The sequence below is a fragment of the Lynx canadensis genome, chromosome B3, assembly GCF_007474595.2.
Source record: "Lynx canadensis isolate LIC74 chromosome B3, mLynCan4.pri.v2, whole genome shotgun sequence".
NCBI lineage: Eukaryota > Metazoa > Chordata > Mammalia > Carnivora > Felidae > Lynx > Lynx canadensis.
In genome coordinates, this window is record NC_044308.2 from 100258488 (window position 1) to 100280143 (window position 21656).

The window sequence follows — 21656 nt, forward strand, 5'->3', positions numbered from 1 at the left end:
TCACCACAGATTGCGCAGGATTCTGAGGGGAGAAAATACAGTTTTCCTTTCGGATGCCAGTCTCTGGTGGCTAGGATGTTTGCCGGTGCTTAAACTACAGATTGGCGTCCTCTCTGGGAAAGGTTAGAGCTGGTGCGGTTGGTCCCACTGCCTTTCCCAGGACCTTCAATCGTGGCCCACTCCTGCCGCAGCCCCACCTCCTCCACACCCGGTGAGCTTCGGGCGGTGAGCTTCGGCCGTTGCTCCTCCGAGGCCCCGCCCCCCGCGTCTGCGCTCTGGCGAAGGGGCGGGGCAGCGGCGCGCTGACACCTGGCGGCCGCGGGGGGCGGGCCGAAGGCAAGCGTGGGCTGGGATTGGCTGGGATAGCGAGGGGTGGGGAGGGGGGAAAGGAGGGGAGACGGTTGTAGGGCTCTTGCTAGTGCCCGAGCCTGTGAGGCCTGAGGGGCGCGGAGACTCAGGGGGAGGGAGACGGCAGCAGCATGGCGGCGGGGTATGAGCCGCCCAACCCTCCTCTTCCCCGCTGTCGCCGCCGTCGCCGCCGGAGTCGCTGGGACCCTTTAGTCTGCGTGTGTTAGTTGTAAGCCCGCTGCCCGCCCGTCAGCCCTCTGGCCCACCCGCCCTCCTCCCTATCTCTGTCACTGGCAGCCCGAGGGTCGGGCGGGCCGGATAAAACTCCCTCTCCCACCCCGCCCACAAGCCTCGGGGCCCGGACCATGGAGGACGTGAAGCTGGAGTTCCCCTCGCTCCCGCAGTGCAAAGAAGACGCCGAGGTGAGTTTGTCCAGTGACTGCCACGCACAGGCCTTCCCGTGCGGCTCTTCGGCCGCGGGGCGACCCCAGGCCCCAACCGTCGAAGTCCCCAAGCTCCACCGGAGCCCTGTTGCCTCCTGAGAACGTCCTGGGACCTTGGGGAGAAGCGTCACTCACTGAATTCCTTTGACCCTCCTGAGACCCCGGCGGAGGGGCTGCTGGGTCTATTCTGCTTAATTAAATGGGAAGGGCAAAATTAGTCCTTTCTCCCCCAGGCTCGGCGTTGAGGACTGACTTTGAGTAAGGTTCCCCTTTTTATTGCCAAGGCAGTACGAGGGTAATGTTTTAAATTTCAGTTTGAGGGATATATTTGGTGTCATTCGCATGTGGGACACATGGTCCCACATGTGAGATAGATCTGGGGCCTGAGCTTTCGGAGTGCGTCTTCAAAGTTTTCCAAAGTAGTTGTTTTGTTTTGTTTTTTGGTATTTTTGAGGGAAAGCCGTGACCCGCAGAATAAAATGTCACAAAGCTAGCTCATTTCAATCTAAAAACTTCAATCATGAAACTTGCCCTTTGGAGGGGAATTGTTACTGAGAATGAAATTGTTTTTAAACTGTCCTCCTGATTTCTGATTTGGGCTTCTTTTTACTCCACCTTATATCTTCTTTGACCAACGTTTGTATTGAGTTTTTTCCCCATCTATTGCTAGTTTAAAATACTTTGTGATGTTGCAGACTACTAAATTAGAATTTTCTGAAGACTAAATTAGCAAAAAAGACAAGGATACTCAGTTATGCCCTAGAAGGATCAAGATAGAAATTAAAATTTCTAGGTCTAAATATCTTAAAAATAATTGGAAAGTAAAACTTTTTAAGAAACCATTCAGTTTATACCAAATATTTTTTTTGAGTATCTTCATTTGGGGTTCACATTTGGAGGGATCCTTTGCTTGTGGTAGTAGTCTTTCAGAAATTCATATTTTAAGAGTAGACTCTTAAATAGGAAAAAAAAAGTTGAATTTAGGTTAGTCAAAAATGAATTTACACTTTTTTATTTGTTTAATATGGAATAATGTGAATGAGGAATATGCTTTTTGTCCTTAAAAATGATTCAGTGATTTCATCCTGAAAGCAACCTTAGAAATAATGTAGAACATTCTCTCTTTTCAGGTGAAGAGAGTGTAGTTTACTGAGAATAAGTGATATGCCAAGGTAACAGTAGCATAAGACACAGTTGAGAACCTTGGTCTCTTGGTTCCTAATTCATTGTTTTTAATACACCTCAATTTTTCCCTGCTCTAATCTTAAAAATTCTAATTTAAAATGTTTGCAGACTTGAACTTAATCTTTTATTGTGTATATAATATGCCTTATCCCTGTAAAAATGATAAAGTCTTACTGGGAATATAGCTTTCTTTCCTGTGTAAGGACAGAAGTAATGCTTAAAGCCCAGTAGATAATGATGCAAATGTTATTTACTGAAAGCCAGTTCATTCCTTTTTACATAGCATTGGATGTTTGTTTCCTTTTGGTTGCAAGTGACAAAAACCAGCTCAGACTAGCTGAAGCAAAAAGGAACGTAGTTAAATCCAGAAAGGTGGGGATGCAGCTGGTCTCAGGGACTTCCTAGACAGTATTATGATGCATCAGAACTGCCTCGGCCCCTTATCAGTGCTTGTCTCTACTTTCAGCATTTCTGCCTTTACTCTGGCTTCTCCGCAGATACGGACTTTGACTGTCAGCTGTTCAAGGTCATACCCTTACCGAGCTTACACATTGAAGAACAACAGTATGTCTAAGCTTCAGTATTTGAAGTCTAGAGGATTGGCCTAACCTAGGTCATGTGCCCATCCTTTGGATTAGTCCCTATAGCCAGAATGGAGAAAATACAATGAGGAGCCCAGTGTATGACCTAGAATATACCCACTTGTGGCCAGGGGAGTGAAGTTTGTCATTGGTAGCCCTCCTACCAAAATTATAGGGGCATTTCCACAGGAGATGGAAGGTGCTTTCTGGGCAGACAGAACTAGAAATAACCATTAAATAGGGCATATAGTTACTCATGATAAACTAATAAAGCAGTGTTAATTTTGTAATTTGCCATGAAATATGTAAAGTATCAAATGGTCTTATGTAGTTATGATGACCAGCCAATAAGAGTGTTCTTCCACCTAGGAAGCATTTCATTGAAACCTAAATTACAGACCAAATGTTGCTTTAGTAAACATGGAATTCAAGTAGAGAGATTTTTATGCATGCACTTAATGATTGATGTGATCAAGCCATGACAGCTTGATGATCCTATCATCTCTGTAAGAATATTACTTCCTTGTTTCTTGAAACACTGGTTAGGGCATTCTTTTAGGACAATTCTAGCAAAAATTTAGCTGTGTTCAGATTGATTTGGAAACAGATTGTCACTCCTTTGTTTACAACTTGGCTGTGATTTCCCATTGTTTTGAGGATGAAGTTCAAACCCTTAACTTAAAAAAAATTTTTTTTTTTTTTTAAATTTTTTTTTTCAATGTTTATTTATTTTTGGGACAGAGAGAGACAGAGCATGAACAGGGGAGGGGCAGAGAGAGAGGGAAACACAGAATCGGAAGCAGGCTCCAGGCTCTGAGCCATCAGCCCAGAGCCTGACGCGGGGCTCGAACTCGCGGACCGCGAGATCGTGACCTGGCTGAAGTCGGACGCTTAACCGACTGCGCCACCCAGGCGCCCCCCAAAAATTTTTTTTTAATGTTTATTTATTTTAGAGAGAGCACCAGAAGGGAAGGGGCAGAGAAAGAGGGGGGGCAGAAGATTCAAAGTGGGCTCCACGCTGACAGTAGAGAGCCCAATGTGGGGCTTGAACTCAGGAACTGTGAGATCATGACCTGAGCTGAAGTCGGAGGCTTAACTGACTGAGCCACCCAGGTGCCCAACCCTTAATTAACATCTGCAAGGTTGTGTATGATCTGGCATCTGCCCTTTTTTTTTCTTTTTTTTTTTTTTTGAGTTTATTTATTTTGAGAGAGAGCACCAGTGAGGGAAGGGCAGAGAGCAGCGAGGGAGAGAGAAAGAATCCCAAGCAGGCTCCAGAGAGCGAGGGAGAAAAAGAATTCAAGCAGGCTCTGTGCTATCAGTGCAGAGCCCTATGTGGGGCTCAATCTCAAGAACTGTGAGAACACAACCTGAGCTGGGAGCTTAACCTGCTGAGCCATCCAAGTGCCCCCTGCCTACCTTTCTAACCTTATAATGAGCTACTCTTCTCTTGTTCCCTTCTCTGTTTGCCCTAGCCATGTTCATCTTCTCTCAGTTCTTGGGATGTTTTAGGCCCCACCCCCACTCCAGGACCTTTACATTTGCTATTATCCCCTGCTCTGGCTGCCAACACTATACTTGCCCTCACCTAATTAACTATTTGCTCTTCGATTAGATCTCAATTTAGGTAACATTTTTTCAGAAAGACGTTCCCTGATTTTGCCAACTCCTCCTGTTCACAGCCCCCCCCCCCAATAGTTTAATCCTGCAGGTACACAATTCTCTGTAGCACTTGGTATTTTTATACCTTCCTTGTAACAGATATCATACTGATGGTTTTCCTTAATGTCTATTCTCCATATAGACTGAAAGTTTCCTAAGGGAGTTTATTCACCAAAATGTTCTTGCCTTAGTCCCCACTGTTTCTTGCACTTATCACAGTGTCTGGTATATACCATAAGCTTAACAAATGTTGAATTAATATAAGAATCTTGGTTGGTTTTGATAGTAGAATCTTGTGACAAGATTACAGTAGTTTGTTTTTTTTTTAGATGTGAAGAAGAGAGCAGCTTACACTACCAATTTTTAAATTAAAAAAAAAATTTTTTTTTACACTTATTTATTTTTGAGAGATAGAGCACAAGTGGAGGAGGGGCAGAGAGAGAAGGAGACACAGAATTGGAAGCAGGCTCCAGGCTCTGAGCTGTCAGCACAGAGCCCGACGTGGGGCTCGAACCCACAAACCATGAGATCGTGACCTGAGCCAAAGTCGGACACTCAACCGACTGAGCCACCCAGGCATCCCACACTACCAATTTTTAAATAAATTAGTTGCATAGTTAGGGCTGTTGGTTTTATAATTCAATAATTGTTTTCTTTTCAGATAGAAAGTGTTATTTATTTCAGTTGCAATTTGGCAACTTAAATGTTACTCTTTCTGTTTTCTCTTTTGACTCCCATAGTACAGAATAAAAAATAGGAATTGCTTAATATTTCTGACTGAAGATCCTTTAAATTTAGAATGTTGCTGTTTAAACCTGACTATAGAGTAGAATTACTCAAGAGGCTTTTAAAAAATAACCATTCCTGGGCCCTATCATCACCTTCTCTGATTTAACTGATCTGAGATGGAACCAGATAATTCTTTTTTTTTTTTTAATTTTTTTTTTTTCAACGTTTATTTATTTTTGGGACAGAGAGAGACAGAGCATGAACGGGCGAGGGGCAGAGAGAGGGAGACACAGAATCGGAAACAGGCTCCAGGCTCCGAGCCATCAGCCCAGAGCCTGACGCGGGGCTCGAACTCACGGACCGCGAGATCGTGACCTGGCTGAAGTCGGACGCTTAACCGACTGCGCCACCCAGGCGCCCCTGGAACCAGATAATTCTAATGGCAGCTAGGTTTACTTAAAATCATCTTACTTGAATGCCCTTCTACCTCTCTATATCCCTTCAATATTTATTTATTTGTTTGTTTATTTATGAGTGCACCTGCATTTATAATCTATTTTGGTATTTTTTTTTTTAAATGTTTTTATTTATTTTTGAGACAGAGAGAGACCGAGCATGAGCAGGGGAGGGGCAGAGAGAGAAGGAGACACAGAATCTGAAGCAGGCTCCAGGCTCTGAGCTGTCAGCACAGAGCCTGACGGCGGGGCTCAAACTCACAGACTGTGAGATCGTGACCTGAGCTGAAGTTGCGACGCTTAACCGACTGAGCCACTCAGGCGCCCCAATCTATTTTGGTATTTTTAAAGATTTTTTAAAATGTTTATTTTAGAGAGAAAGAGAGACAGAACATGAGTGGGGGAGGGGCAGAGAGAGAGGGAGACACAGAATCCAAAGCAGATTCCAGGCTCTGAGTTGTTAGTACAGAGCCCAACGCAGGGCTCGAACCCACAAACCGTGAGATCGTGACCTGAGCCAAAGTTGGACGCTTAACCGACTGAGCCACCCAGGTGCCCTTGTTTGGTATTTCTAAATGTTCTAGGTTTTAGCCAGCCTGATACATGTGCTGATAAGAATTAAGTTTTTATTTTATCTAATGGTTACAGTCTGTATCCTTTGCTGAGTTTATTTACTTACTTATTGATCTTTGAACATTTTTATAACATTTCCTATTTCCAAAGTTGAATTTCTATCCCATCAATGCAATTGTATAGCTCATGTAACTGCATTTGTATGAGAAGGAAGGAGAGAACCTGAAAGATGTTTTAATATGCCGTACCTTCTAGGTCATATTGATGATTGAAGGATTTTCACTTGTGAATTAATTTTCACCAGAAGCATGATATATATCACAATTAGGGGTATTTTGGTTTAGCTGGGTTGCTTTGGTTTGAAAAATATAGTTGGACTGCTTGACTAATCTGTGTTTGGGAAACCAATTCTACTAATTAACTATAGTAGTAATTCATAATAGATCATTGGGAATTTGCCCTATTACTACTGCCATATTTAAAAGATGCATTTTAGCAGCAGTGTGGGCAGGCTGAGATTAAGATTGAGTGTAATATAGGTTTGGTTGTAATATAAGATATGGTTGTTAGAAACATGTTCAGACAGATGGATGTCTGGTAGAACAAGACAGCATGAATGACTTAAAATCTTGGTCTAGTATGCTAGAGGCATAGGCAGAATTGGTAGACAAGGCAGGATTAAGATTTGTTTTGCAGAGTAATAATCAGGACTAGGTAAACAAAGACGATAGGCGCTTGAGATCAAAATCTAATGCTAACACTAGGAATAGTTAATGACATTTTCTGTGAGAGAAAGCCTTTTAGGTTTCAAAGGATCCATACCTATTACAGCAAGTCTGATGGTCACAAAAGTAGGCTATGTGCTTATTTGTTAGGCGTATAGGAATAATTTTTCATTCTCTCCTGCTCTACAACTTGTTTTTTACTCCTGTAATGTCTTCCTTATATAAATATAGCATACATGTTCCATTGTATACAACCTTTTGGAAGTTCAAAATTTCTTTGAAGCCTCTTGATTCACTTAAAACTTCAGGTAAATTTTGCACTCTGTCCCATATGGTCATGTTTGTTTTAGTATAAAAATATTTTAAAGTAATGGCCAGTGAAGACACTTTTTCTCCAAAAAAAAAAAAAAATTTCTTGGTAAAATTGATATATTCTAGAAGGAAGCACATTTATCCTGTGTCTTTGAGTGCCTTCTGACATATTTATTGCCAGATATTCCCTGGAATATGTTCTCCTGTTTTTCTTTTTTCATGCATAATTTTTAGAGATTTCATTTGAGGTAAACTCAAAAGTACACATTTCTTTAATCACTTTTCTTCTTTCTGGCAGCTCTGACAGGTTTCTTCAGGAAGATAAGGCTGTCAGACTAATCAAGAATCTTTTTTCTTTTTTTTAAGAAAGGGGAAAAAAGAAAGATCCATAGAGTCTAGTGCCATATATCTCCAAAATGCCTGTCATGTACTTATTCTGTGGCAGGCACTATGCTCAGTGTTAGGGGTACCATGATGAAAATGACAGTCTTTGGCCTAAGTTCTTTAAAAACTTTTAAATATAAAAGGTTATAACGTATTGGTAAGTTAAAGAAGCACATGAACATTCATGTGTTCAGTGTACAAATTGATTACATTTCCCCCTCTCTTGGCTTGGAAATTATATACTTTATTTCTGTTAATCCCCATTTTAATAATATAATCATTTTATGTAGTCAATATTTGATTACTGTTTGCTATGTAGTTCCTTCTTACATTGAGAGGCTGTTGGGTGTCAGTTTTTCTGGAGTCAGACTGCTTTAACTCAGTTACTTAGGCTCTGTACCTAAAGTAGAAATGAAAGATAGAGAAAACAATACCATTTCAAAAATATGTTTTGGAAGTTCCTTTAATAGGAGTCTACTGGTAGTAAACTCTCTGTTTTTGTTTGAATGGAATCAATCTTATATCTCACTCTTGTTCTTGAAAGATGATTTTCTGAGCATATATTCTAGGTTCGCCATTATTTATTTCACTACTTTGAATGCATTATTCTTCAGTCTTATTCTTGCAGTTGAGAAGTCAAGGACAGTCTAATTGTCTTTCTTTTGTATTTAATATCTTGGTTTTGTTGCATGCTCTCTTTTCTTAAGTAGGAGTAAAAATTTATACTGAGTGTAATGCACAAATATTAAGTCCACAATTCAGTAATTTTTATTAAATATATACACCAGTGTAATCCTACTCTTATCAAGATATATACCAGTTCTATTAGTGTAGAAAGTTATTTCATGTTCATTTCCAGGCAATCCCTACCCTGCTCCACAATAGGCATTGAATAATATGATTTCTGTAACCATAGTTTAGTTTTATCTGTTCTTGAACTTTAAATAGAATCATGTAAAGTGGACTCTTTTGTTTATGGCTTTTTTAATTTAACATAATATGTGTGAAATTCACCTATGTTGTACTTATGGGTAGTAGTAGATTTTTTATTGCTGAATGTTATTTCATTGTATGAATATACAGTAGACATTTGGGTTTTTTGGAGTTGATGAATAAAGGTGCTTTAAATAGTCTTGTGTAAGTCTTTTTTGTGGACATACGTTTTTATTTCTCTGTTAAATCCTAGGAGTGGAATTGCTAGATTATATAGGGTAGCTGTATGTTTATCATTTCATTTTACACTCCAGTTAGCAATGTTGAGACTCCTAGTTGCTCCACATCATCACTAACATTTGGTGTTGTGTTTTTAACTTTAGCCATTAGTGGTTATGTAGTGGTATCTTGTGTTTTTAATTTGAATTTCCCTAATGACCAGTGATGTTGAGCACCTTTGCATGTGCTGTTGGCCATTTATATACCTTCCATGGTGGGATGTCTGTTCTTTTCCCATTTAAAAAATTGGGTTGTCACTTTATTGTTGATGCATATTTATGTATTTTGGATATACGTCTTTTGTTGGGTATATAAATTACAAATATTTTCTTTCAGTTTGTGGCTTGCTTTTTTGTTCTGTTAGCAGTGTATTTCATTGAGCAGAAGTTTTTAATTTTCATGAAAGCGAATTTATCAAAATTTTTTTCCTTTATGCTTAGTACCTTTTGTGCCCTCTTTAAGACATCTTTGCTTTTCCCAAGGTTGCAAAGATAGTGTTTTCTCCTAGAAGTTTTATCATTTTTGCATTTATGTATATTTATACACATATGCCTTTTTTTCCCCCATTTATTCAACAAATATGTATTGAGTGCCTACTGTGTGCCAGGCACTGTCATCAAATGTTGGGAATACATACAACAGTGAAGACAAGATGTTTGTATGTGAGGAGGGTTTAGAGTGGGGGGTGATGAGGGGTCAAGATCAAGATTTATTTTATTTTCTAGATATTTGTCTAATTGTTCCAACACCATTTGTTGAAAGATTTTTTTTTTCTACATTGAAATGCCTTGTTATCTTTCAGGAAAATTGAGTGCATATATGAAGGTCTTTTGGACTCTGTTCTTTTCCATTTCTCTCTTTGCTTTTAGTGTGGAAAAAGAATTTCTTCTCTTTATGTGTGGTGTGTTCTATTTAACTTTGTATTTCTTTCCTTTATCTTGCTTGGGAATTGTTGAGCTACTTATTTCTGGGGTGTGGTGTCTTTAACCAGTTTTGGAAAATTCTTATTAATATCTTGTGTAATATTATCTCTCCTTTATTTTCTCTCCCTTCTGGAACTTAGATTTTATGGAAGTTAGACTTCTTAATTCAATCTTAATAAGTCTATTAACTGATCATATTTTCCAACACTGAATTTAGATCATTTTTTCAATTCTATTTTCCAGTACACAAGTTCTCTCTTTGTCTACTGTTTAGTCTATCCACTGATTTTATTTATTTATTTATTTAATGTTTTATTTTTATTTTTGAGGGAGAGAGGGACAGAGCACAAGTGGGGAGTGGCAGAGAGGAGACAGAATCCAAAGTAGGCTCCAGGCTCTGAGCTGTTAGCACAGAGCCCCACGTGGGGCTCAAATCCATAAACCCTGAGCTATGACCTGAGCCGAAGTCTGCTGCTTAAACCAGTATTTTCCTCCTCTTAAAATTTGATTCTTAATTGTGAGCTCATTGGAATTCATCTCTGTGAATTATTTCTGATCTAGGTTTAGGGTATGCTTCTCCAGAGAGAAAATGCATTTGTTTTTTCCAAGAACCCATGGACATGATCTACCCAGGACCACTTGACATTCAATTTTCACTTGACCTAACAAAAATAATTGAATTCTAATGCCAAAGTTGAGCAAAGGCCAGGTTGTGGCCACCACTACTACCACATTCTACTCAGAGCCAAAGCTCAGAAAGGCAAAGGTACTCATTTTCTGGGGATGAGGTGAGTCATCCCCCACCCTCCCTGCCAACCTCCCCAGTTTATCATTCACTGAGAGTGTTGCCTTTTGAGTGTTTCTCATTTACTGAGAGTGTTTATCCACTGAGAGTGTTGCTTTTTGGTGTTGATCTGACTTCCCTCTTGATCAGGTCCTAGGCTTTGTCTTATGTCTCACATGTACAGTGTCATTTAAATTAAGGCCATGGTGAGGATGTGGAACAGATAGAACTCCCATATGTTGCTGGTGAGAGTGTAAATTGGTTTTGGAAAACTTTTGATAGTGTCTAGTAAAGCCAAAAGTAGGCCTACTCTGTGACCTAGTAATTCCATTGCTACTTTTTTTTTTTTTAAAGATTTTATTTTTTAAAGTAATCTATACACCCAATGTGGAGCTTGAACTCACAACCCCAAGATCAAGAGTCGCATGCTCTTCTGACTGAGCCAGCCAGGTGCTCCTCCATTGTTACTTTTATATCCAAGAGAAAGAAATGCATGTGTGTATCAAGGGGAACATAAAATAATTTTCATAGCACCTTTATTCTTATTTGCCCAAACCCTGAAGCTACTTAAATCTCCACCAACAGGATAATGAGTAAATTGTGGAATATTCATACAATAGTATACTGCACAGCAATAAAAAGGACCAAACTACTAACATGCAACATGGATAAATCTCACAGGCATTAGGCTGAGTGAAAGAAGCCAGACATAAAATAGTACTGTTGTGATTCCATTTATATTTGGTTCAAGAATAGCTAAAACTAATCTATATTGATAGAAGTCAGTGGTCACCTCTGAAAGAGAGGGTTTTGACTGAGAAGAGAAAGGAGGGAACTTCCTGGGATGACAGAAATCTTGATCTGGATGGTGATTACATGGATATATTGCTTGTAAAAATTCATTGAGCTCTACGTTCATATTTGGGCATTTTAACACTTCATTCTGTGTTCTTTTATACTCCCATTTTAAAAGAACGGAGATAATAAGGCCATGAAAGATCAGTAGATCCTCTCAGGATATGGCTTCTCAGGTTTATAGTCTATTTCTGCTACATTGCCAAGATCCATTTTCAACATGTAAAACAAAAAATACTTAGTTTCTCTTCTTTATTAAAAAAAAAAAACTGCTGGTTGTCATTGCAGGAGTACTATTCTGTCTTTTCTGTAGCCAGACTCAAGAAGTTTGCTGCTTGGGGTACATTAAATTGAACACAACCCAAGGAAGTGTTGAAAGCAAAGAGTTTTTATTACTTGTCGCAGGTGAGGAGACAGGGAAATGGCTCTCAAAGCACTGTCTCCCCTTGGGGTTCATGCATGAAGCTTTTGTTCAGTGTGCTAGGAAACAGAGCCAGGACGCTTGATACATTAAGGAACTTACATATATTTTGTTACCTAGGCTCTTGGGTTCAACTTTGCATGCTTAAGTATGTCAACATACTAGTGCATACATTGTATGTTCAAAAAATGGTTGGAGAACGTTGCCCATAGGAGATCTTAGTCTTATAATGAGCTAAAGGTAACTTTAAGGGCAACTCAGGGCACTTCTACATAGGTCAAAAGCTCCAAACTGGGTCAAACTGGCTCATGCAAGGAGGTAACTCTGGTGGAACACCTAGCCATAGCTGCTTGTTCTGCAAAACACCACATTCTTTCCTGCTTTCCTTGGTTTTCCCTCTTCCCCCTCCTCCCATCTGCTGATAGCTTGCCAGCCCTCTGATAGGGGTAATTCCCCATTGCATCCTAGCTAAGATGGAATTCCATTACAGGTATATAATATTTCTACCTTATGTGTTAAAAATACTTTTCTAATTTAGAAGATCTAGGCGAAGGGTAAGGGGAATTCCTTGCACTATTTTTAACATTTCTGTAGTCCTAAAATTATTTAAAAATGAAAAAGGTTTTATCTGTTTAAATGAATGTTTAAATGAAGTATATTTGACATAGCATTATATTAGTTTCAGGTGTATTACATTGTGATTGGACATTTCTATATTTTTAAGTAACCTCTACACTCAGTGTGGGGCTTAAATTTACAGCCCCCTGATCAAGAGTCTCATACGCTACCAACTGAGCCAGCAAGGGACCCCTGGACAGTTCTGTACATTATGCAGTGCTTACATTGATACATGTAGTTAAATTCTGTCACCATACAAAGTTATTCCAAATTATTGACTATCTTCCCTATGCTGTACTTTTCAACTCCATAACTTATTTTATAACTGGAAGCTTATACGTTTTGATCCCTTTCATCTGAAAATAAAAGTTGTGTTTTTTTTTTGTTTGTTTGTTTTTTTGTTTTTTTGTTAAAGCTTTTCCAGTTTTAACTTTAGGAAGCTCATTTCTATTTATAATTTTGAGTTTTAAGCAGTCAGGTTAGAAACTTGGAATGCAGTCCATTTACAAATGAGGATTTGATTCTTTATCATATCAGTTCACTGGAATTGCTTTTTTCTTGTCCCAGCTTTTAAAATGTTTTCTGTCTTTTGCCATTGGCATTTTGCATTATTTTCCAACTTGTTTATATTGATCTGCATTCCAAAAAACAGGATGAATTCTTTACTTCCATGAAATGTATATTTAAAAGGACTTGAACTGAAAGAATCTTAAGATGAAGTAATGTATGAGAAAGCCTGTTTGATAAGCATCTAGAGGTTTAGATCAGGGATGGCAAATATCTATTACTTAACACTCTTTGAGTCCATTGCAGATACTGCTCATTGATCAGAGTACTCTTCTTCCAGAGTCTTTGCTCACAGTGTTTTAGCTATCTACTGTCAGTTGATTAGAGTTAACTGAATGACAAAAAGCTATTTGACATTTCTGACTTGGTGGATCAGTTTTTGGGAGAAATTTCTGGAATATCCGTTCTTTTAGTTAATGAGCTATTCTATCCGTTGTATGAAGTAACATAATCATAATTTTGGAAGCCCAGTTACCTAAAGAATACCTTAATCATTGTTTCTTGCACTTAAATTTTTAGGTGTTTGTGAAGCCAATTGAATCTATTCATAGAATATTCTTTAAGTATAATGTATTTTTTTTTTAATCCATACACTTGTATGTCACATCTTAAACTTTTAATTGGGTAACATTTTTCATAATGTTATTTATTTTTATTCTTGGGTTTTCTTTCTATTTTAAGGAATGGACCTACCCTATGAGACGAGAGATGCAGGTAAGATAACCTTTTTGTTTATTCAGGTCAGTCCATATTATTATTATCATCAAATAACTGATTTCACAAAGGATTTAAGACCTGTTGGCTCATGATCTGTAGGTTCCTCATTGAGTATTTAAAAAATCAACATATTTAAAGGTTAACATTAAAAAATGGGAAATGAATTGTTGCCTTTCTTCCTTATAGTAGAATCATGGTGTTTTATATATATATATATATATATGTGTATATATATATATTACCATGATTCTACTATATACATACATACATACATATATGTATATATATGTGCTGAGTCACTGTTTTTCCTAATCTGAAAAATTGGATACAATATTTATATTTCTGTTGAAAACAGTTTGCTTTCTGTGTTTGGCTAGTTTAGACAAGTCTATAAGATTTGACCATAAAGCAAATCACTCTTGAGTAATTGTTCCTCTTTGTGTCTGATTTCCAGACACAACTTCCATAATGAAGTCCTCCAGAAGACTGATTTGAATACTCCAAATGTGGAATAATAAAGTGATAGCTAACCTTCATAGCAGTTTGTTTTTCTTTTGCATTTCTTACTTACAGTCACTCTGCTAGCCCCAGAATCAAGCAGTGTCTCCTGTTCCTAGAAATACCTTGACTTTTAAAAATATGTTTCCTTTCTCTATTAGTGAAAATTCTCTTTTAAAAAATATCTTAGTACCTATGAGGCATTTACTTGGTGCTATGGGAAATGCAAAGGTGAGTAAAATGTAATTTGTGCCCGCAAGAAGCTGATAGGAGAAATCAGACCTATACAAAAATAATTATGATGTTTCATAGAACAGAACTACAGAATTATACTGTATTATTATCTAGGCTATGGTATAGGTCAACTAAAACCTTTCTATATTGAATTCACATAGAAAAATTTTAATCTAGCATTTGGAAAGTATTTAAATTGCTGAAACTGTCAATAGGCAAGCAATTGATACTGGTCTTTTTTAAACTTTGCAAGAATACTTTTATTAACTGAAGGAAACAGTTCTAATCTTCTTGTATCTTGTGCTACTTTTGATTTGGCTGAATAAGGTTTTGTGTAATTCCAAAGGGGTAATTTTTCTTTATGTCTACTTTATTTCTAGACTAGAGCAGAGAATATAAGTAAAATAAGAGATGTTTTAATTAATCTAAAAGCCAGTCATACAATATGCTAATTTTATCCAAACTGCTTATAAAAAGCACTGTGGAAGTTCAAATATCTGACTTTTCAGAACTGTATTTAAACTTTAAATGTTTCGTTTGATATATAAAGCAAATCTGCATTTCTCTTCCCGGTCTTTGCTCAGTGTGGCTAGGGAATATTCCCTAGATAGCAAGCTTTTTTTTTTTTTTTTAATTTTTTTTTTTTTATGGTTTATTCATTTTTCAGAGACAGAGTGTGAGGGGGGAGGAGGAGACAGAGAGGGAGACACAGAATCTGAAGCAGTTTTCAGGCTCTGAGCTGTCAGCACAGAGCCCGACGCGGGGCTCGAACTCACGGACCGTGAGATCATGACCTGAGCCGAAGTCGGACGCTCAACCGACTGAGCCACCCAGGCGCCCCTAGATAGCAGGCTTTTTAATAAATTATTATAACAACTATGAAAACTCCACAAGTCCACTTATGTGGTACATAGTTTGTGTATATTTAAATTGTTGATGGTAAATATCTCAATTTTTTTTTTCTAGGAAATTTTACCTGGATTGTTTTTAGGCCCATATTCTTCTGCCATGAAAAGCAAGGTATGAATTTTAGATTAAGTTCGTCAAGAGACTTTATTAACCAGCTTTTTTGGAATAAATTTTTTTAGTTGTAAGAGAGAAGGTCCACAAATGTTGCATGTCACTCTGGAGTACCTGCCTGTTTCCAAATTTTACTGTACCAGTAATTCTCAAATGTTTCATCATAAATCACAAATGAGCTTTTATAAATCAGTTTTTTCATGAATCCATGTGTTTGAAAGATTTACCAATTGATAATTGACCTTTATTTACCCTTTAAAAGATTAGGTATCTATCATTGCTAATCATATCTCTGAGCAGTGAGATAGAATTAAAGCCCAAAATAAGTGTATTTAACATTTTAGTTAATCTTTCCTTATCAAGGGTAAATGTGTGTATATGTGCATGTGTATGCACGTGTTTTAATTGGTAAAATCTTATTTCTGTTTTTCCAAACTTTAGAGACCTGGATGCTCCAGGTTGTAAAGTATTATACCACATAGATGTCTCTTGTCTCCTATGTAGTCAAACTGAAATGGATTTCTTAAGTTACACATTTACATGGTAGATTCTTTCTTTTTTTTTTTTAATTTTTATTTATTGATTTTTTTAGATTCATTTTAATATATGTAGCAATTTGCCACTTACTAGGGGATTCAGTCTTAGGAATTATGACAGTGCTACTAATTTGCTTTGAGTTATAATGTGAAACAGTGTATCACAAATGTTTTCCCTGATACCTTATTTTGAAGTCACTATTCTTGTATATGATACCTACTCTACCTATGGTAAGTTTTGTAAAAAAAAATTTGTAGAATTTTTTTTTCTTTTTTCTTTTTGTTTCGTTTTGGAGAGAGAGTGTGAGAGTTGGGGAGAGAGAGAGAATCTCAAGCAGGCTCCACGCTCAGTGCACAGCCCGATGCAGGGCTCAATCCCATGACCTTAGGATCATGACCTGAGCTGAAATCAAAAGTAGGATGCTCAACCGACTTAGCCACCCAGGCGCCCGCAAAACTGTAGAATTTTTAAATCTAATGATTTAATTTAACGTATTTATGAATTTTGGGTGGCTGGGAGGTTTTTTTTTGTTTTGTTTTGTTTTTTAATGTTAGTTTATTTTTGATAGAGATAAAGGATGAACAGGGTAGGGGCAGAGAGAAAGGGAGACACAGAATCAGAAGCAGGCTCCAGGCTCCAGCTGTCAGCACAGAGTACAATGCAGGATGTCGAACCCACAAACCATGAGATCATGACCTGAGCTGAAGTTGGACGCTTAACCAACTGAGCCACCCAGTTGCCCTTTGATTGGGAGTTTTTTTAGAGTTAGAGTCATTTCTTTGAAACTGGCAGGCTTTTTGACTATTGAGGCATATATAAGAGTAAACCTAGTTTTAATGGTCTACAGCTGGGTTGGAAAGGCACAGTGTTGCTTAAAAAAAAAAAAGTACTAAGGAAAGGATAGAGTAGTTAACTATAGACTTAACTGATTTACTTAAGACAAACAAAAGCCAAATAATGTAGTATTCACAAAATAGTATTCACAAAAATTGTTAGATTCCTTTTTGTATTCCCACAGCATTTTATAAATATATCTATTATAGTATTTGTCACATTAAATTATTTGTTTATAGATTTCCTCAAAACTTCTTTACCATCCCCTTCACCATGGTCTAATTATTAGACTGAGGAAAAGTTTCTATGGCGAAATTTGATTATTTCTCATTCTGAATCACCATAGAACAGCTTGTCTTCCTTTTCATACCATGAAAATATGTAACAACAACAAATAATAACAGAGATAAATCTTAGGGAATAAACTCCCTTTCTAATACTCGTTTAGTTAAGCTTATCTTTTATTACATTCAAATACAGTTTTAATAAAAGGGACAAATTGGGGCTCCTGGGTGGCTCAGTCAGTTAAGTCTGACTTCGGCTCAGGTCATGATCTCGCAGTTTGTGAGTTTGAGCCCCTGAGCATCAGGTTCTGTGCTGACAGCTCGGAGCCTAGCGCCTGCTTCAAATTCTGTGTCTCCCTCTCTCTCTGCCCCTCTCCTGCTCATACTCTGTCTCTGTCTTTCAAAAATAAATAAATGTTAAAAAATTTTTTTTGAAAAGGGACAAATTTAGGCTCTTTGTCAGTAGTGAACTGTTTCTTTTTATACAATTTTTTCTGTAGTTTGTAGGTGTGAGTAAGTCATAATTTGCTTTATATAAATGAAAATCCATTGGAAAGTAAAAGTATTCTGTATGCTATTACATTTGGGTCCTATTTTGTTAAGGTTTTTTTTTTTTTTTTTTACTTAGTTTAATGTGCCTCCAAGATTTGTGTTAAAGTAGATTTTTATCCATAGTTATATATATCTTCCTGTGATTTCTCACATTAATAAAGTATCTTTATATATCACAGATCAAGTATAAAGAATGGATATTGAATACATTTTGACAGTTTAGTAAATGTGAATATGGAACATTGATTAAATATTAATCCTACCAAGTGTTTACCTCCCTTCTTTTAACTCAGGGTACACTCAGGAAATACAAAGATAATTAAACTCTATCTAATATATGCCAGACATCAGAACATTTGCTGCAAAAATTAACATTTTAAACTTTTGAAAGCCATATTTTCTTAGCTCAGGCTGCTGTAATAAAATACTATAGACCAATGGCTTAAACATCAGACATTTATTTCTTGTGGTTGAAGTGGCTGGGAAATCTGAAATCAGGGTGCCAACATGGTTAGGTTTTGGTAAGGGCCCTCTTCCTAGCTTGCAGATGGCTGCATTCTTGCTGTATCTTTACATGGCAGAGAGACAAAATCCTGATGGCTGTTCCTTTTTTCAGGGCACTAATTCCATCATGTGGGCTTTACCCACATGACCTCATCTAAATCTCTGATTACCTTCCAAAGGCCCTATCTCCTAATACCAACTTGGAAGTTAGGACTTCAACATACAGATTTTAGGGAGATACAAACATTCAGTCCATAACAAATATAAATTATTCTTTGACTTCTCTGATGGATTATTAGTATTATTGTTCTGGACTATTTAATGCAGAAAGTGGGAATTAAATATATGAGCGTAAGCTGAAAAGTTTCATAGAAAACTCAAAATTATGAATTCTGATTCCTCATGCCAGCATGATTTGTTAAATATATTTAACAAACATAGTTGTTGAACAGTTAATATTTTCAAGGCACTGTTATACATACTTAATATGAATCTGTGAACAAAATCATAGTTCTCTTGGAATTTACATTCTATTAAAATAACACATATATGTATTACGTCACATATAGTATATGTATATAACATCTTATATTAAATGTTAATATATTTAATATATTAAATTGCTTTAAAAATTTTTTTTTTTTTCAACGTTTATTTATTTTTGGGACAGAGAGAGACAGAGCATGAATGGGGGAGGGGCAGAGAGAGAGAGAGACACAGAATCGGAAACAGGCTCCAGGCTCTGAGCCATCAGCCCAGAGCCTGACGCGGGGCTCGAACTCACGGACCGCAAGATCGTGACCTGGCTGAAGTCGGACGCTTAACCGACTGCGCCACCCAGGCGCCCCTAAATTGCTTTAAATGTCACATTAAATTGCTTTATTTTTTTTTTATTTTTTTTTTTTAATTTTTTTTTTTTTTAACGTTTATTTATTTTTGGGACAGAGAGAGACAGAGCATGAACGGGGGAGGGGCAGAGAGAGAGGGAGACACAGAATCGGAAACAGGCTCCAGGCTCTGAGCCATCAACCCAGAGCCCGACGCGGGGCTCGAACTCACGGACCGCGAGATCGTGACCTGGCTGAAGTCGGACGCTTAACCGACTGCGCCACCCAGGCGCCCCTAAATTGCTTTAAATGTATAGCCAAAAGACACCACAGAATATAATATCATTTGGAGTTGCCAGTTAACTTGAGAAAAATTTTTAAACTGAAACTTTAGTCTGTGAACTGTATAAGTTAATTCTGGCTTGTATCAGAAAAAGTGTACTGAGAGAGGCAGGGAGATTTGGGCCCTGGTATTCCAATTAACTATGTCAGTGATGTTCAATAACTGTTTATGTCTTAGCAGTCCCTTCTAAAGAATAAAGTTTGTAGTCAGTATATGTAATTACCATTTACTGAACGCTTGCCATGTGCCCCAGGCACTGTGCCAAATTCCTTACATATATTATCTTATGTAATTCATCTAACCACTCAGTGGAAAGGTTAGTACCGAACCACAGAGCTCAGGTCATTAGTAGAGCTGGAAGATAGAGGTTGGGATTCTCATGACTACAAAGCCTTTAACCACTATATAGTATTGTTTACCAAATAAGTGATCTTTAAGGTCTCAACAAGCCCTAAAATTATGGATGTAAAATAATCTTATTAGCCTTTTGAGCATATGTAGTATATATTAATCTTAAATCATTGAAATATTTTACCTATCACTTCAGGTAAATTATTGTAAAATTAGCTTTAATACCCTGTGCCTAAAGCTCAGATGTGGCTATGTAATTTTAATGTTCAGTCCTGTGTATTTCAAACACCTATGTTACAGCAAGGTGATGTTTTGTATTTTAAACTATTTCTCTCCCTTGTCCCTCTCTTTTTATAGCTACCTATTCTACAGAAATATGGAATAACCCATATAATATGCATAAGACAAAATATTGAAGCAAACTTTGTTAAACCAAACTTTCAACAATTATTTAGGTAAGAATTATGGTTATGTATTAAAATGTTATGGGTAGCAAACATGTATTTTTATTTCAAGTTAATTTTATTATAGCAGACTTCTGTACATATCTGTTTTATAAGGATGCTCATATAGGTATATCATTTAAAAAATAAACTTCTTTAAATTCTTAAATAAGTAACTAAATCATATAATGCAGAATTTTAAAGATTCAAAAGCATGTACAGTATACTGAAAAGTTTCCCTATCCTTATCCCTTAGATAGCCAGTTCCCCTCTAGAAGCATTCACTGTTACTCTTTGATTATCCTTCCAGGATTATGTTGTATATACAAACAGTCCTACAGATAAACTTTTATTTTTTACACTGGCTTAAAGATTTTTTTTTAATTTACTTTTAGAGATTGCTTCATATTATTACTTAGAGAGCTGCACTGATTTTTTAAAGTTTCATAGTAATCCATTGAATAGCTATACTAAAATTTATTCAGTCTGTCTCCTGTTGTTGGGTATTTAGATTGTTTCCAGTCTGCTAATATAGCAGGTATTCCCATGCATTTCATTTAATTCATGTGTGAATATATCAGTTGGATAAAGTGTAGAAGTGGAATTATTGCATCAAAGAATATGAGCATTTAAAATTTTAATTGATGTTGCAAATTGCCCCCCAATGAGTTGTATCAGTTTACATTCCCACTATGAAGTGAATGAGAAGAGACTATTTCCTTGGTATCTCTAAGACAAATTGTAAAACAGTTGTAATTTTTCCCAATTTTCTAGAGTAAAAATGATGTCTCACGTAGTTCTAATTTGCCTTTCTCGTTTATCTTCTAATGAGTATGGTTGAGCATCTAATGGTTTTTAGTTTTATTTTAACTTTATTTTAAAAATAAATCTATATATTACAGTGATATAAAAAAGGGTGCAAAAAAGGTGTGTAAATAAAGTATGTCTCTTTTCTCCTCTAAACCCAAGCTCCAGCTTCTCTCTTGGGAGGCAGCTACTATTAACTCAAATATTCTAGAGATACTGTGTATCTATATAAAAACATATTGTTGTAATTCTCTGATTGATTGATTGTAAAAATGAAAGCAACCTGATTTTCCATCAGTACAGGACATTCTGAAATATATTGTGTAGGGGTGCCTGGGTGGCTCAGTCAGTTGAGCGTCCAGCTTTGGCTCAGGTCATGATCTTGCACTCTGTGAGTTTGAGCCCCACATCCAGCTCTGTGCTGACAGCTCAGAGCCTGAAGCCTTCTTCATATTCTAGGTCCCTCTCACTCTCTGCCCCTCCCCCACTTGTGTGTACGCTCTCTCAAAAAAACATTAAAAAATTAAAAAAAAAAAAAATATATATATATATAGTGTGAATGTACAATAGAATCCTATAACCATGAAAAAGAATGAAATATTTCTGTGTTGATACGGAATAATCATTAAGATTTATTAAAAAAGCAAGGTGTACAACCAAGTGTATATATACTCTCAATGTGTTTAAAAATACATACATTAGACATAGGTTCTTGTATATGCATGGAAAATTTCTAGACTAACACACCAGAAATTTGACAGTGGTTGCTTCAGAGAAGAGAAATTTAGAGTCTGGTAGAAGGGCCTACTTTTTTATTGCAAATATTTTTATATTGTTAGAATTTTTTACCATGTGTACATATTTTTCAGTTAATAAAAACTTTTTAAAATTTTATAAATTTTTTAAATTTATAAAAATTTTAATGTTC

General features: G+C 36.9%; 1 protein-coding gene across 3 annotated transcripts in view; it reads left to right on the top strand.

The window, feature by feature from the left end:
• Positions 1–387: 387 nt before the first annotated feature.
• STYX (serine/threonine/tyrosine interacting protein) overlaps positions 388–21656 on the top strand; it is a 38164-nt gene continuing 16895 nt past the window's right edge. For 2 of the 3 annotated variants that reach the window (XM_030319112.1, XM_030319113.1), the window contains exons 1-4: positions 389–770; positions 13459–13491; positions 15193–15246; positions 19836–19933. In XM_030319112.1, coding sequence (XP_030174972.1) covers positions 714–770; positions 13459–13491; positions 15193–15246; positions 19836–19933 — 242 coding nt within the window. In that variant the 5' untranslated portion in view covers positions 389–713. Of the gene's footprint in view, positions 771–13458; positions 13492–15192; positions 15247–19835; positions 19934–21656 lie in introns of all 3 variants that reach the window. The other variant, XM_030319114.1, reaches the window with a different exon arrangement.